Source organism: Eumetopias jubatus, unplaced genomic scaffold (assembly GCF_037043125.1).
Source record: "Eumetopias jubatus isolate StellerSeaLion01/CBP00866 unplaced genomic scaffold, mEumJub1_p1.0 scaffold_8, whole genome shotgun sequence".
In the NCBI taxonomy this organism is placed as follows: Eukaryota; Metazoa; Chordata; class Mammalia; order Carnivora; family Otariidae; genus Eumetopias; species Eumetopias jubatus.
The window spans coordinates 94,996,508-95,013,770 of NW_028274814.1; the positions used below are offsets into that span (position 1 = coordinate 94,996,508).

At 40.0% G+C, this 17,263-nt stretch overlaps 1 protein-coding gene and 1 long non-coding RNA gene across 6 annotated transcripts in view; one reads left to right on the top strand and one right to left on the bottom strand.

The window, feature by feature from the left end:
• LOC114214913 (uncharacterized) overlaps window positions 1–6,561 on the bottom strand; it is a 25,735-nt gene extending 19,174 nt beyond the window's left edge. The window contains exon 1 of one of the 2 annotated variants that reach the window (XR_003610508.2): window positions 6,157–6,561. This is a non-coding gene — a long non-coding RNA (uncharacterized LOC114214913). Of the gene's footprint in view, window positions 1–4,573; window positions 4,782–6,156 lie in introns of those variants that run through there. The other variant, XR_003610509.2, reaches the window with a different exon arrangement.
• MDM2 (MDM2 proto-oncogene) overlaps window positions 6,125–17,263 on the top strand; it is a 25,108-nt gene continuing 13,969 nt past the window's right edge. Inside the window, exons 1-5 of one of the 4 annotated variants that reach the window (XM_028110759.2) lie at window positions 6,125–6,469; window positions 7,198–7,282; window positions 10,189–10,263; window positions 12,488–12,621; window positions 15,397–15,446. In XM_028110759.2, the coding sequence (XP_027966560.1) occupies window positions 7,202–7,282; window positions 10,189–10,263; window positions 12,488–12,621; window positions 15,397–15,446 (340 nt within the window). In that variant the 5' untranslated portion in view covers window positions 6,125–6,469; window positions 7,198–7,201. Of the gene's footprint in view, window positions 6,470–6,852; window positions 7,048–7,197; window positions 7,283–10,188; window positions 10,264–10,935; window positions 11,021–12,487; window positions 12,622–15,396; window positions 15,447–17,263 lie in introns of those variants that run through there. The other 3 variants (XM_028110760.2, XM_028110761.2, XM_028110762.2) reach the window with 3 other exon arrangements.

Below are 17,263 nucleotides of genomic sequence, written 5' to 3' on the forward strand. Positions count from 1 at the left end.
CATTGAAATCCTTAAGATAAACTGTTAAATACCATAAGCACCTATAAACAATTCTACTTAAAAGAGACTGGAAACTCTCTACATTGACTGTTTAAATGATCAGACCTAGCCAGATTTAAATAATATTGAACACTTAGTTTTCCTATTAAAATCCAAGTATAGCCTCAGCAATAATTGTAGGTAAAATTAAAATGTTATTTTTTTATTTGCCTGAGTTGTAGTGAGTTAAATGTGCAACCCCTCTGCTTAGTAAAAATCCATTACAATATGTATTGTTTATAGCTCTATTTCCCTCCATGTTTTCAGTGCCTGTTTGTTCCAGCCAAAGAGAGTAAGTTCACTATGCTGACAAGACTTATCAATCAGAGTGTCCTGAGCTATTTTTCGTTGAGCATGTACTGCAAGGCCAGTCATTTGTACTTCTTTTTCTTAACTTTCTGTCCTTTCTTTTGGGTTCTGGGGAACAGTTTGACCCAAAATGTCTGACATACTCTATGTAAGTGATAATGTTGGCTCACAATGAAGAAACAGACTATCATGACTTTAAAAGCAAAACCAAAACCAAGTGTTACAGTGACCTGAATTACAGGACTGACAAATAGAAGTTGGCTGTCCCCTTCTCGATCTAGCCACATGAGAAAAATTTGAAAACCCATTATGTCGAAGAGGCAGCTCCTCATCATGGAGAAGGCAGTGTCTTTTTTTAAGCACTTTGAAGATCAGTAGCAGAAACATCCTGATCCAGTTGTAGTTGTTAGTTTCAAACAACTCTGAGACTAGCAACAGCATAAAACTGAGTGGTCAGGCACCAAGGTCAGGAATTCTCTGACCCACTCAAAGCATCCACTGAGGATAACAACCCCCACGCAACTTGCCTTGGGAGGAAAGCTTTAATGCCATCAAAGATTGCTCTACAGTCTTGCAAGACAATACTACTTTTGTGAGATTTTAATTTGAAGCTCATGCCAACATGTCATCCAAAAACACCCATCTCTGCCTAAGCTGTCAGATTTGCCAGTTCTGGGTTGTACCACAATTATTTGCTCAATACATAATCATATCAGTCATGAGCTTGAAATCCATAATTTTCTTTTTTTTTTTAAAGATTTTATTTATTTGTTTGACACAGAGAGAGAGACAGCGAGAGAGGAAACACAAGCAGGGGGAGTGGGAGAGGGAGAAGCAGGCTTCCCGCTGAGCAGGGAGCCAGATGCGGGGCTTGATCCCAAGACCCTGGGATCATGACTTGAGCCGAAGGCAGACGCTTAAACAACTGAGCCACCCAGGCGTCCCCCCCTTCTTTAAAGATTTTATTTATCTGACAGAGAAAGAGAGAGCATAAGCAGCGGGAGCGTCAGGCAGAGGGAGAGGGAGAAGCAGGCTCCCGGTTGAGCAGGGAGCCCGATGTGGGGCTCGATCCCAGCACCCTGAGATCATGACCTGAGCTGAAGGCAGACGCTTAACCGACTGAGCCACCCACGCGCCCCAGAACTGCATAATTTTCTAGGGAAAATGTAAATGAACAAAACTGACTTCAGGAGAAATGAGAAATCTAAACACTAATCATTAAAGAAATTGAAATTTCTTTAGTAGTCAAAAATTTCTAATACCAAAAGACATATCCAAGCCTTACTCATTTCATAGACCAGTTTTATCAAGTCTTTAATGAACAGGTAATTCCAGTCTTATGTAAGCTGTTTCAGAGAATAGAAAAAACTACTCAACTCATAAAACCATTAAAACCTTAATATCAAGAGTATATAAATTACTGTGTTCTGGGGCGCCTGGGTGGCTCAGTCATTAAGCGTCTGCCTTCAGCTCAGGTCATGATCCCGGGGTCCTGGGATGGAGCCCCGCATTGGGCTCCCTGCTCTGCAAGAAGCCTGCTTCTCCCTCTCCCACTCCCCCTGCTTGTGTTCCCTCTCTCGCTGTGTCTCTCTCTGTCAAATAAATAAATAAAATCTTAAAAAAAAAAAAAAAAGGGTGTATGAGGAAAGAACAATAGAGACCAATTTCAAAAACCTAGACCAAAAAAATCCAAATTTAAAATATCAGTATAGGGGCGCCTGGGTGGCTCAGTTGGTTTTCGACTTAGGTCATGATCCCGGGGTCCTGGGATGGAGCCTCACGTTGGGCTCCCTCCTCAGTGGGGGTCTGCGTCTCCCTCTCCCTCTGCTTCTCCCCCTGCTTGTGCTCTCTCGCTTGTGTGCTTTGTCTCTCTCAAAATAAATAAAAATCTTAAAAAAAAGTTTCTTATTGGAGTTTTACTGCAATCAAATGTATTCTGTTGAGTGCACTATGTAATCCCTGTTTTTACGGGGAGGCAGTTTCCCTCAATGACATCTCAATCCAACTTCATCATTGTTCAGTTCTTTTAGTTATTAAAACAGTCTCATTTCAGTTATGAAGACTCCTTCATTTTGAAACTTCAATTCGTATTTGGTTCAAGATTTTCCTTCCTCATGCCCTAGACCAGGCTAAATTTGTGGCTCTGGTGACCTGGAACTGGAAATGGGGATGTGGGGCACGGATCTGTCACATCCCATACCCTCGTCCCCATTCTTACCACCGGTATGCAGAATTCCAGAACTGACCCTCAACGATCCTTACCCTGTATAATCCTCTCCCGTTTGAGTGTGTGTAGAACCTGGTGAATATGATGAGTTATTATGCCCATGATTATGCTATATTACATGGCAAAAGGGAGTTTATCTGAGTTGGCCTTTTCTAATCACAAGAGCCTTTGGCCAGTTGCAGAGGAGTAAGTCAGAGATTTGAAGTATAAGGGAGGAACTCAACACACTGTTGCTCGCTTGAAGATGAAGGGGGCTATGTGCTAAGGAATGTAGGTAGACTTTGGGAGCTGAGAGGGGGCCCCCATTGACAGCAAGGAAAAGGGGGTCACAGTTCTACAATTACCAGGAACTGAATTTGGACAACAATCTGAATGAATGAGCTAGAAAGCAGGTTTTTCTCTAAAACCTCCAGATAAGAACCCAAGTTGGCCAATCTTCATTTTGACCTTGTTGAGAACTGGAGCAGAGAAACCCAGTCGAGCTTACTTGGACTTCTGACACATAGAACTATGAGCCAATATATTTGTATTGCTTTAAGCCACTACATTTGTGGTAATTCATTACACAGCAATAGAAAACTACTACATTACTCCTTTGGCATTGATGGGGGAAAGAGGAGGAGGGCGAAAATGATCTTTCCTTACATGATTGCCCTTAAAATTTGTTGCACTTTTATTAGTTGGACATATTCATGTTTTCTTTATATGAAAAATACCAGCTAGACAATGGAGACATTTCTGTCCCCTTTCTGTTGGTTGTCTTGGCCTCTCTGTTTAATGCAAATTGGGTATCAGTTCCCTCCAGGTGGCAGGTATCCAAAAGCTAGTTCTCCCAAGGGTCTTATGGCCCAGTCCTGGCCGCAAGTTGGACAGGGAGAATCGAATGAACCTCAACTCTTTTTGCCCCAACTCAGTACATTCCACCAATGGACATCCTATAGTGTCTGGTGCTGCCAGGGTTCTCTTACCACGGCAGTGGCCATCTTGGGGGCTACCAGCAAAACTCCTTATACCCCTGCCATCTTTTTCAGGGACCGCTGACCTGTGAGAAACTCCAGAAACCCTTCCACACCAAAGCAGGGGGTACTACGCAACCTCATCATGTCTCTTCTGCCAGTTGAGTGGCTCAGCAACGTTCAGACAAGATGTAGTCACAAGTCTCAGATATAATTAGGGGGCAGGTAGGTGAGGTTATAAATCCTTCATTCCTCCAGAAGGTAACCTGTTTTGCTCCTGGTCCTCCCTTAAAACTGTCAATGCTAAAAGTCATCAAACCGGTTGAGCCTGTATTACCCTGTGGGAACCAGAATCCCAGGTCAAGAACGCCACCTTATCTGAACTTAGCCTTGGAGAATTGAGTAACTGTTCTCAATAGGACAATATCTCCACTTAAATCCTGAGATATTTGGTAACCTCTAAGGACAGGATAAGCTATCAGTTATGCTCCATATCATCCTGTTACACTATTCCTGTTGCAAATTCAGTTCATCAGTATCTAAAAAAAAAGACCCATTATAACTAAGTAGAGTCTGAGTAAATACAAGGATGGATCAATATTAGAAAATCTATCACTGCAGTCTTAACATATTAACAGATTAAGGAGAAAAGCCACATGATCATTTCCAGATACATAAAGAGGTATTAGATAAAACTGAACACTTATTCATATTTTTTTAAAGGCATTTTTAAAAACTATTTTATTTATTTGTCAGCGAGAAAGAGAGGAGACAGAGGGAGAAGGAGAAAATCTCAAGCAGACTCCCCCCTGAGCGCAGAGCCCAACTCAGGGCTCGATCCCCTGACCCAAGATCATGTGCAGAGCTAAAACCAAGAGCAGGCTGCTCAACCAACTGAGCCACCCAGGTGCCCCTGCATTTTTTTCTTAATGGTAAAGTCACAAATAATAGGAACAGATTTTCGAGTGAGAAGATTCAGTGTGATTTCTCATCCCTCATTTTCTTTGACTCCTGCAGTATTCAGTATCATTATTTGACTCACCATTTCTGGGACACCATCTTTGGGACACCATTATATGGCCTGTGTTGGGTGGCTTTCTGGTCAGTCCTCTTATTCTTTGCTGTTTCTACCCCTGCTGCCTTATCCCAGTCCAGTCTCTTCTCTCCTTTGAGGAACTCATCAGTTCTTACATGTTGAGCCAGTCATCCCCCTCAAAAGCTCTGTCTTTAGCCTGAGCTTCAGTTCCACATTTTCTACCACTGAACTCTTTGCTCTGTGATGCATCATTCAAAACAACCAGGCAACTTTTCATTTCCTCCAGACTTTTTGTCAGTGGTATCCTCATTCACTTTGGGTGGAAATTCAGAGTCAGGCTGGTAGGTTCTATGACAGCAGGGAGTATGACTATCTTGTTCACTACCTGTGGCCTTGGGTAGTGCTTGTTACACATGGTAAGTTTTTAATACTAATTCCTTGAAAGACAGAATCCTTGCCTCATCCACCTCTCTCCCCAACACCTTAAATCCTATCACTTCTTCCCTCATTTCTGTTCTTCTCTTGTATTTTCTCCATCTCTTGAGATTTTCTTTTATCCTGTGTCAAGCACACAGTTTCACAACCAGAAACCTTACTATATTTGATATGATAAAGATGAGATTTTTTTAAAAGCCAAACTAAATCCCTGAAGATAATAATGTTAACAGTTAAATCAATTGAATGACCAGTATGTTTAAGAAAGATTCCTTTTTATAGGCTAGGGAGTGGGAGTGGGGAAAGTTATAACTTTATATAAAAAAAAGAAAGTCCCTATAAAAAAGGAACTAATTGCTTTCTGTGCTTTTGTGTTGAGCCACCTCAATTTTTACGTCTTCATTTTTTAAATTGCCACGCCTATGGGCCAAAAGGGGCAAGGTGAGTCTTTCAGTAGAGTTCCTAATATATAAATATATATTCTTAATGAGAATGAATGTTATATAAACAAACCCAAACATTCTAAAAGCATAAAGTGAAAACTGTTCTTTATCGCCCCAGCCACCCCCCATCACGGTACCCACAAGTCTTCTATTTCTCCAACTAGAACATTTGTATGCATAGTGTACAAGTCTATATTGTGGTAGTTTTAATCATACTTTTTTTTTAACCAAGTCTTGAAATAACTCATCTGTATACAACTCCCGTAGCCGGCAGTGTGGCCTTAATATATCGCACAGCTGTTAATTTTGGTTTCATTTTTGGTAGCTGCACTTAGATATGCCTGGTGCCTGCAGTTTCCACCGCGGTCGGGAGTTGTAAACACAGGGCATACAGAAATAGCACAACGGATAAAGAAGACCCCAGGGCCGCGGCGGCGGCCTGGGCCGAGCCCCACCCCAGGGGAACTGGCGGCCCAGGCCAGCCGGTCGCGCAAGCGCCCCACACCCACTCCCGCCCTGCAGAGGCTGCACGCCCAGGTTGCGCGCGCCGCGCTCCCGGGCCGCCCCCTTCGCGGAGGCGGCCGACCCAACCCTCTCCCCCCATTGGCGGACGTGGTGGGGCTGGAGCGCGCGCGCGCGCGTATACGCCCGGATGAGCCGCGGCTTCCGGCGCGCTCCCCTCGAGCAGCAGGGGGCGCGCATCGGGCGTACCTCGGCTGGTTCGGCTCCTTCTGGGGCCTCTGCGGCCCTGTGTGGCTGGAAGAAAAATGGAGCAAGAGCCCGAGCCCCAGCGGCAGCCCTAACCCCTCTGACCGAGGTCCTGCCGCTTTCGCCGCCGGGAGCTTCCTTCTTCTCCCGACCTGGTGCGTTCGAGCGCCCCAGTGGCCTGGGCCCTGCGAGTGGAATGGTCGCCGAGGCCCAGGGCGTCGGGGTTCTGCGCGCCCAGTGAAGGGAACTGGGGGGTCTCGAGGGTCTCCGCTCCCCCCAACTCCAGGCGCGGACAACCCCGCTTGGTGAAGAGCAGGTACCCGCCGGGAAGCGCGTGGGCAGTTCTGGGTTTATTTTGTGACTTGGGTCTCCCAGCTCGTTGTCGTTTGCAGCCTCTTCACCGCCCGCAGCCTTTGTGCATTTGGTGGTGGGGGGGCGCGGGGCACGTGGGTTTGTGGAGGTTTTTGTTGGTAGGACGCGAGGTTGTGGCCCCTGGGGAGGAGGGCGGGGTTTCGGGCCAGAGAACCTGGCCCGCGGAGGCCACGGGGCTCCGCGGGTGGTCGGGGTAAAGGTCACGTGGGCGGGGGGTGTTGTGCTGCGCTGTGGTCTGCAGTCTCCCGGCTTGGGGTCCGGATAATGACAGGTGCCTGCGTGAACCCGGCGCCGTGTCTGGGCGAGTTTGGGCTGGTTCTGTGGGGAAGTTGACTCAGCTTTTCCCTTTGGGCTGGTCAAGTTCGGACACGTTCCTAGGAGGTAATAAAAGGAGCTAAGTCCTGACTTGTCTCCAGCTGGGGCTATTTAAACCATGCTTTTTCCCAGCTGTATTCATTGGTGATTAGAGATAGGTACCTGTGGTCAGCGACGTAGAGCACTTAACTCTCTACACTGATCCAGGTAAGGACCTGCTTGCTACTGGCTTTAGTTTTAATAAAGACAGTATTTAAGGGCATTATTTATATCCTTTCCATATGACTCTGGTTTTTTTCACAGATGTTTCATTATTTCAAGTTTTTATCTTGTGTGTTTCTTTTTCCCCACTCGTAGGCAAATGTGCAATACCAACATGTCTGTGTCTACTGATGGTGCTGTAAGCACCTCACAGATTCCAGCTTCGGAACAAGAGACCCTGGTTGGTATTTTTGTCTCAAGTGTAACTTTTAAGAATATTTTATGAGGTGATCTACTAAATTCCATAGACCCCATTTATAGCATGGTTCTCTAAGTGAAATTGTATGTACACAGCTTAAATTCTGCCATTTATGCCAGGCATAAATGTAAAAGCTGACTGTAAGAATCGGTACTTATTTTCTTAGTCCTTTATCACCCTGGATTTAATATTAAGTTCCACTAACATTCTTAAGCATGGATGCTGAAGTTCTGTTTGTTATTGACCGATTTTTTTTTTCTATTTTGACTTGTCAGTATTTAACTTTTTAGATGGTTTCTAAAAGTCACAAAAGTAATTCATGCTGTAAAGATTTGAGGCATTACAGAAATGTAAAAAGTGGAAGCTGAAAATTCTAGTCTTCTCTTTTGACCATGTTTCCTTTTAGATTTTTTCTGTGTGTGTACCCACATATACATGTGCAAATTTTAATCTGTTACTGTCTTGTTTTGTTCTGCTAAGACAGGTGTGCAAATTCCATCCATGTCAATACGTCTATAGAATTCTGTTTAAGGGCTGCAAAGCGTTCCAAAGCATTAGTGTACCTTTTTAGAAATTTATGCCTCTGCTATAGGTTTTTTTAAAAATTGCCTTTAGTTTTTGATTATTACAAATAGTGCTGCTTTGTACTTGTATCCTGTGTTATGTGACTCCTTCTATAAGATTTTGTATACAGAACTCCTGGGTCCTAAACTATACATATTTTTGATTGCTATTCATAACTTGCTAACAGAAGATTGTGGCAGTTTTCATCTCTGCCAGCACTGCATGTTATCACTTTTTATTATCATTTTGCTATTTTTGTGGTAGAAGGGTCTGTATCATTGTTTAAATTTGTATTTCCCTGATCTCTCTTGAGAATGGGCATCTTGTCATTTGTTAAATCATTTATTCTGGGATTTGCTTGGTCTTATCTCTCCACTCTTCCTTTAGGTTTACTGTGTTTTTCTTAATTTGTAGTACTCTGGTTTCAAATTTATGTAACTTTTATCATTTACAAAGGTTGCATTTAGTTTTGTTGTCTTTCCTATTGAGAATGTTTTTATGAAGTCAAATTTATTGACTTGTTGGTTTTTGCATTTCATATCATGCTTTGGAAGAACTCTCCCATCCCAAGATTATACAGATACAGTCCTATATTTTCTGGTAGTGTTTTTAGTTTTCACATCTAGATCTTTGGAATTTATCTTTTTGTTATTAAATGTAAGATTAAGAATGGTATTGTCTTTTATAGTTTTCTTATTGCATGTCTTTTAGGTCTTAATAAAAAACTGATGACTTTCCATTGCAGATTTTTATTTTGAGTTCTATGTAGTTTGAAGTTAATATGCATAAAATTTTAGGAGGGAAAAAAGTAATTTTTTATCTTTCAAGAGAGAGTTCATTCTTTAAGTAGCCTGAAAGTAAAGTGTATATGTAAGCACACACACAAAAAAGTGTGATCAGAACAATTAATGATTCAGTACCACACTTGTGTATTTTAAGTTTTTTGTTTATTATTATTATTTTAAAAGATTTTATTTGAGAGAGAGAAAGAATACGAGCAGGGGGAGGGTGCAGAGGCAGAGGGAGAAGCAGACTCCCCACTGAACAGGGAGCCCCATGTGGGACTCGATCCCAGGACCCTGGGATCATGACCTGAGCCGATGAAGGCAGACGCTTAACCGACTGAGCTACCCAGGCACCCAGTTTTTTGGTGATTAAAGAATATTCTGTTGATTAGCTGGAAACAGGCAATTTTCTTAAATCTAGTTTTGAGAGTTAGATTCCAAACTGAGATGCTGTTAGATTTCAAAGTTAGGCAAAGGACAGGAGTATATTGAAGAGAGGCACAGAGGCATCAGTCTGTGTGGAGGTGGCAAGCTATAAAGACACTTGAGTTTTAAAGATTTTGATACAGCAAGAGGGAGAAAGAGTATATTCTGTCCCTGCCTCCTTGCCAGTTATTTTCTCAATACCACTTAGAAAACCTCTAGATCAGGGTCAGGCACACTATAGCCTGTGGGCCATATTTGGCCTCTTTGTAAAGTTTTATTGAAATGTAGCCATGGCCTTTGGTTTACATATCTGTACTTCTGAGTCAGACCATCTGGCAGGAAAAGCTTAAAATATTTACTATCTGGCTCTTTATAGAAAAAATTGACCTTTGCTCAAGTTGGTGGGTTCCTTGAATACAGCTCGTTTTATTTATCATCCCCCCCCCACCCCCACACCTAGCACTGTCTGGTGCATGGTAGAAGCTCAATAAGTGTTTGTCAGTAGATATTTGAAATGTAGGCCCACTAAGAGGTAACATGATAGAGTAGGAAGAAAATGATGGTTTGTAGTTGAGGGTTGTGAATTGCATTCTCAGATCTGCTCTTAAATTATCCTTGTTATGTAAGTCCTCCAGCCTTCGGGAGCCTAACGTGGAAAGAAAAGATTGGGAAACAGAGCTAAAGACTTATTCTCTTTTCTTGGATTTTGCAATTTAGTTTGTGGTAATCTCATTGGAGTATTCCATTTCTAGTTAAGTTTGTAAGGTAGTAAGCAGATAATAGAAATAACTGGAGGAAAAAATAATTTTCACTGCCTTGGCATGGATACTGTGTTTGATTGCAACTGATGATACTTGAGGAATCTGTGATTATTTGCATAGTAATGAAATCTCAGCATTTTTTTCCAAATTGACTTGACAGTCTGTGATACTCAGTTTCTATAGTCGGATACAATTAGTGAAAACATGACTTAGTTTTTTAGTTCTAACCTTGTGAGATTGTCAAATATAACGTCTGCTGCCTTTATTGAAATTCTTCATGGACATCTTGCTGTGAGGCTTATAGTTCTGGAATAATTTTGGAAGTATAATAGCAGCTTTTTGTTCTTTGTAGGTTAGACCAAAGCCTTTGCTTTTGAAGTTGTTAAAGTCTGTCGGTGCACAAAAAGACACTTATACTATGAAAGAGGTAAGCTAAATTAAGAGTTAACAAAATAACTCAAGTCTTGCTAGTTACATGTAGCCATGGGGAGAAATTGGCCATATAGAGGGATTTTTCAGTAAACAGCAATATTAAGTGTTGTGGTCATTTGGACTATAATTTGAAGCTGAAATTCTAATTATACTTGAATATCATTTCTCAGCTAGGAACTCTGAGACAGAGGGAGGCTCTGTAGGGGTTCTTAGCATTTTTGTGCTGTGGACCCACTTGGCAGACTGGTAAAGTCTTCTCAGAATCCTGTTTCTAAATGCATGAACCAAAATGTATAGGATTACAAAGGAAACAAATTATGTAAGATAGTTTTCAAAATACTAAACACGTTTGTGATATATGTGCTTTTTTGAGTGTGTTTTTTTATTAACACATTAAATAATAAGATTTAGCAGCAGATCTAATAAATGTAATTTCAAAGTAGTGAGGAGTACAGTTAGTATTTTGAGATGTTTACACCATAGTATGATATGAAAACACTTGTGATTTTTATTGGTGACAGAAATCACAGATATTACTAATACTTTGTGGTTTGTTGCCTATATTCATAATTGAAGGAAAAGCTAAATTTCAGTTAAAAGTTAGTGAAAATATAGAAATTTTTTTTTCCCATCCAAATTAATGGACCCCCTGAATTCTATCCAAGGACTTCTTGGGCATCCATGGATCCCAGGTTAAGAACTTCTGCACTAGAGATACATGAGTACAGTATACTGATCTTTCTGGGATAGAGGTGAGCTGATTCATGAACATGTTCTATTTAATGGATACATTTCAATGTAATGTTCTCTAGCTTTAAATTTGTGCACAGAAGCATGATTTTCAGTGAGAGATTGGGCCATCTTAGGCAAAATTTCATTGTGAATGAAATGTGCCTTTTCCCCATCTCTCCCACTTAGTTTATGGGGCCCAGATTGTTTAAAACACTGAAGTAACTTATCTACATCAGGTTAGTGGGTCAGGAAGAGACCCTTAACCATTTTCCTTTTCAGCCACACTTTTTATAAACTTCATTATGGGATGTTTGGTAGGAGTGTAGGTTCTCTTCTTCCTTTCCCACTGTCAACTTATCTTCAATCCATAGTCACCAGGGAATATTCCTTTAAGTCTTAGGCCTTCTTAACCACTTAAGTCTACAGACAGTAGGGGAGCTTGCAAGGGGTGTCGAGGTTAAGGATGTTTCCGAGGTTAAGGATGTATTTAGGGCTGTTAATTTGGGTTTGACCTCATCATCATGTAATTGGTTAAGGAAACAAAAAGGTATGCATTTAGTAGTAGAAATAAGGAGAAAATTGATCGGGCCATTATAGAGGTATAGAATGCCTATGCTAAACCATGTAACAGTAATATATATATTTATTGTCTGAGTTTTCAGTTGCAGGATCTTTGTTCTGGGGCATATGGGAGAGTGATGACAGCTAGTATGGGGTAGTAGAAAAAAACACTGGACTAGGAGTCAGAAGACCAGGTCCCATTTCCTTATCTTTAATACAGTGAAAACAATTCTATGAAATATCAGGGAATGAGACAGTACTTGTAAAAGTACATTTAAACTGTAAAAAAATTCATACATATTTAAGTGGTTAATAGGTTTGTATGTGGATATCTTAAGATGTATCACTTCTTTGTCTTAATGGAGCATACAGTAACTATATGCATGATTCAGGGTCACTAGTTTGATTATTGTTGCATAGATTATATTGATATCTTCAAGAGTTTATTTTACTCACTGAATTCTTCCAAACTGTTGTGTACATATAATTGGTTACTTTCCTGTGGTCCTCATCCATGATGACCTCATAGACTGTTGAGATGTATGGTGTTTGGGCCTATTTATTATTTACTAAATGACTCCAGGTCACTGCTGTATTTTAGTTTGCAACTTTTTATTGCTCTCAATGGTTTTGCATTTTGCTGCCTTTTCCCTTCTTCCTAGTATGTAGTACCTAGATATCTGGGCAGAGTTAAAGTCTGTTACATACACACACTTATTTAAGTAAATTGGAAAAGCAGTGTCTAATCCCATCAAATTAAAAGGAAAAGATTTAAAAGCTTTAAGAGTACAAAATGGTTGTTATTCTAGACAGTTACGGGTATGGTTGCAGGTTGTTTAAGCATCTTTAGATAAATGAGATATTGAATGTATTTGAAACTAACATTTAATTTTCTTTAATGCTCAGAAATCCTATTTCTATTTCAGGTTATATTTTATCTTGGCCAATATATTATGACTAAACGATTATACGATGAGAAGCAACAGCATATTGTGTATTGTTCCAATGATCTTCTAGGGGATTTGTTTGGAGTGCCAAGCTTCTCTGTGAAAGAGCACAGGTAAATTCTTCAGCTCCACTGTAAAAAGCCAGCTGGACAGACATTTCAGTTTACCTCCATCTTCACTGCCTTTTGTCAGAGAAAAATTGTTGCTGTATATATAAAAGCTGCAGAAATTTAATTTCTTAGTAATAATAGCATATCACTTGAGAACCTGAGTTCTGGAATCTTATAAACCCGGGTTTGAGACCTACCTAGCTCAGTCATTTACTAGCTGTGTGACTAGGTAAATTGATTTATCCTAAGCCTCAGTTTACCCTACTTGTAGGGATAATATAAATACCTCATGTGGAGGTTATGAAGAGATAGTGTGTAAGAAGCAGTGTTTGACACATAGAAATCATTTAAATGTTAGTCACTGGGGCACATCGGTGGCTCAGTTGGTTAAGTATCTCACTTTGGCTCAGGTCATGATCTCAGGATCCTGGGATGGAGCCCTGAGTCGGGCTCCCTGCTCAGCAGGGAGCTTACTTCTCCCTCTCCCTGCTTGTGCATGTGCTCTCTCATATAAATGAATAAAATCTTAAAAAAAAAAAAAAATTGGGACGCCTGGGTGGCTCACAGTTAAGCATCTGCCTTTGGCTCGGGTCATGGTCTCAGGGTCCTGGGATCTAGTCCCACATCAGGCTCCTTACTCAGCGGGGAGCCTGCTTCTCCCTCTGCCAGCTGCTTCCCCTGCTTGTATGTGCATGTGCACTCGCGCTCTCTCTGACAAGTAAATAAATCTTTAAAAATAAATAAATGTTTGTCACAGTTACTGTATATTAAAAAAAATTATTGCAGTTACTTTCAAAGACAGTCTTTAGATCACACTGTGGTAAAGGCTTAAGTTTGAGCCCGCCTTTGGAGATTTTGTCATATACCATTACAGCACTTAATCAGCTGAATTTAACCCAGATGACATTTCTAGAATAACTCTACTGGAAACTGAAGACTTTTTTCAATCTTTCTTTCCTTACATTTGGAATTCCTTTTCCCATTTGGTTTAGCACAGTCTGTGTGGAGCTTAGCATGCATGTGTATCTTAATAAATGGAATGAATATTTTTCACCTGAAACAATTAACTAGATTCTAGTATTTAATGTTCAATAATGCTATAGCTAAAAAGATAATAATTAAATGGAATATTTACAACTTTAAACAATTTTATTATATAAGCATAATGTATATTATTGGGCAATAGGAAAAGACAGAAAGCTAAGAATAGAAAAAAAAAGACTATAGTTTGTCATTGAATGGTAATTTTTAAAAATATTTACTTATTTTGAGAGAGAGAACATGAGCAGAGGGGAGGGGCAGAGGGAGAGGAAGAAGCAGGCACCCCCACTGAGCAGGGAGCCTGATGTAGGACTCGATCCCAGGACCCTGGGATCATGACCTGAGCTGAAGGCAGACACTTAACTGACTCAGCCACCCAGGTGCCCTTCGAATGGCATTTTTACCTGTTGTTTTTACATTATGTGCAGATGTGTTTTGACCCAGTTGTGAACATACCATATTTAATTTTGTCACGCTTCTTAATTTAACACTATATAAACATCTTTCCATTAAGAAATCACATTTATCTAATAAATTTATGTTACTATTTTATCCTTGGCCTTGGGATATAAGCTTTATTTTTATAAATTTAATAAGTGTATTGGTGATTTGATTGAAGTATCTTTGACTTGAATTCTAGTATGTTGAGAGGTTAAACACTGGGGAAATTACTGACTTGGAAAAGAATATGAATAGGAATATTGATATTTATGAGTTTATGGAGCTGTATCATTAGTCCCAAAGGTGAAAAGAAATAGTTGGGATTGGCACTTCCCCTTAATTATGAGAATTAGAAATGATACCATGTGACCAGTAACATTGCCTAAAATCGTTAGTTTAAAAGAAAAGTGTACCATAACATCAGTGAAGACTAAAATAAGCGAATTGTCTTCCTATTGGGATATAAGCTCCATGAGGGCAAAGATTTATTTCCATTTTATTCCTTTTTTTTCCCGTTTCTAGAACAGTGGTTCATAGTGAGTTTTCAGTCTGTATTTATTAAATGACTGAAGGAAGCTTCATCTTTTAATAGATTTTAAGATCAAGAAAGAAAATCCGGGGGCACCTGGGTGGCTGTTTGTTAAGCGTCTGCCTTCGGCTCAGGTCATGGTCCCGGAGTCCTGGGATCGAGCCCCACTTGGGCTCCCTGCTCGGCAGGGAGCCTGCTTCTCCCTCTCCCATTACCCCTGCTTGGGTTCCCTCTCTAGCTGTCTCTCTCTCTCTGTCAAATACATAAATACAATCTTTAAAAAAAAAAGAAAGAAAATCCATTAGGTGATTGGTCCATGGTTAATAGAAGTCAAAATCAAGTTCTTCTATAGTGGGTTTTGCATAATGCACTGCCTTTTTAGGCAGTCTACTTCTAAGCTTTAAGCACAGAGCTAAAAATTTTCTGTTTGAAAATACATATATCAACCTGCTTTCTGCATTCACACCCTTGGGTCTTTTGGTAAAGTCCAAACAAGGCACATTTCAGGAAATGGAGATATGAAGTCTTTTCAGCTAGAGAGACCTTTGTGATTAGTAAGAGTAACTGTATGTAATCATTGTACAACTAATTATCATGCTACTTTTTAGGACCTAGAAGCTTGCCAGTGATATAGTTTGAATACAGTGATTTAAAATTTAGCTTGTGTACAATATAGTTCATGCTAATGTGTATTTAAAAGTCTGGTTAAGTCCAGTTTAATATATTTTTATTTTAAAATGTACATCTTTTTTTTTCCTCCCTTTAAGGAAAATATATACAATGATCTACAGAAACTTGGTAGTAGTCAATCAGCACGGTAAGTTAATTTTGAATACGATAAACAAAACCATAAAAATATTTTAAACACATTTTGTGTATGTGGAGTCATTTAACAGGAAGAAATGAACTGCATGAACTAAAATAATACTAAGGTTCTAATGTCTATTTCCAATATGTAAAGTTAAATACCTTATCCCATCAATTTAAGTCTTGGGATATCAGTATTAGAATTTGTTTTGAAAGATAATTTTCTGGTTTTTTTTGGGGGGGTGGTTTCACAAGCATTTATTAAACACTTTATTTTTAAAATTTATATTTTTATTTTAATTCCAGTATAGTTAATATATTGTGTTGTATTAGTCTCAGCTGTACAATGTGGTGATTCAGCAATTCCCTACATTAGCTGGTGCTCATCATGACAAGTGCATGCCTTAATCCCCATCACCTGTTTAACCCATTCCCCTACCCACCCACCCTCTGGTAACCATCATTTGTTCTCTATAGTTAAGAATCTGGTTTTTGGTTTGTCTCTCTCTTCTGGTTTTGTTTCTTTAATTCCACATATGAGTGGAATCATATGGTATTTGTCTTTCTCTGACTGACTTAACATATTCTCTAGGTCCATCCATAGTGTTGCAAATGGTAGGATTTCATCCTTTTTATGGCTGAATACTATTCCAGTGTGTGTGTGTGTGTGTGTGTGTGTGTGTGTGTGTGTGTATCTCACATCTTCTTTGTCCTTTTATCTATTGATGGACACTTGGGCTCTTTCCATAATTTGGTTATTGTAAATAATGCTGCATATATCTTTTCGAATTGGTGTTTTTGTATTCTTTGGGTAAATACTCTTTAGTGGATTAATTACTGGATCATATGGTGATTCTATTTTTCATTTTTGAGAAACCTCTATACTGTTTTTCACAGTGACTGCACCAGTTTGCATTCCCTCCAGCAGTGCGTGAGGGTTCCTTTTTCTCCACATCCTTGCCAACATTTGTTGTTTCTGAAAGGTAGATAATTTCAAGGCATGCTTACTCGAGATATAATCAAACCTTGAAACATGTATTGAAAGGCTTTGGGAAGTAATATAGATACCTAAGTAGGACCATTTGGATGAGCCCTTTTTTGTTGTTTTTTATAATAGACGAAACTTTATCAATTTATTCAGGTAAGTGGCATTTAATTTCCCTACCTGTAGACTTGCAGTTCTTAACTGGTTATTTTTGGGTTCCATACTCCTTGGATAAGCTGATGAAAGCATTGGGTTCTTATTTCAGAGAGAGACACATAAACATATACAGTGGTACGCTGGTAAACTTTTTTTTTTTTTTAAAGATTTATTTATTTATTTTGAGAGAGTGAGAATGAGAGAGAGAGTACATGAGAGGGGGGAGGGTTAGAGGGAGAAGCAGGCTCCTCGCTGAGCGGGGAGCCCGATGCGGGACTCGATCCCAGAACCCTGGGATCATGACCTGAGCCGAAGGCAGTTGCTTAACCAACTGAGCCACCCAGGCGCCCCTGCTGGTAAATGTTTAACAGCCCACTTTTCAGGGGGAAAAGCTCTGATTTGTGGTGTTCACTGAGTTCCATGGTGTGAATAACTCCCACCATTGCCGTTTTCAGGCTACATACATGGAGTTGGTAAGAAAGGTATACAGTCCGCTTTGAGTACCAGTAGGAGCTGGCTCCCAGCACATCATTGACGTCTTAAAGCCCATCCTTGAACTACAATTAAAAACTGTTCTCAGAAGCTTGTTTACTTCCTACAGGGAACTGGCCACTCTTTCGTGCTTCCACTAATTCTGTATTTAGACTTTATTGTTACATTGTTTTGTTATACTTGTTTGTATTTCT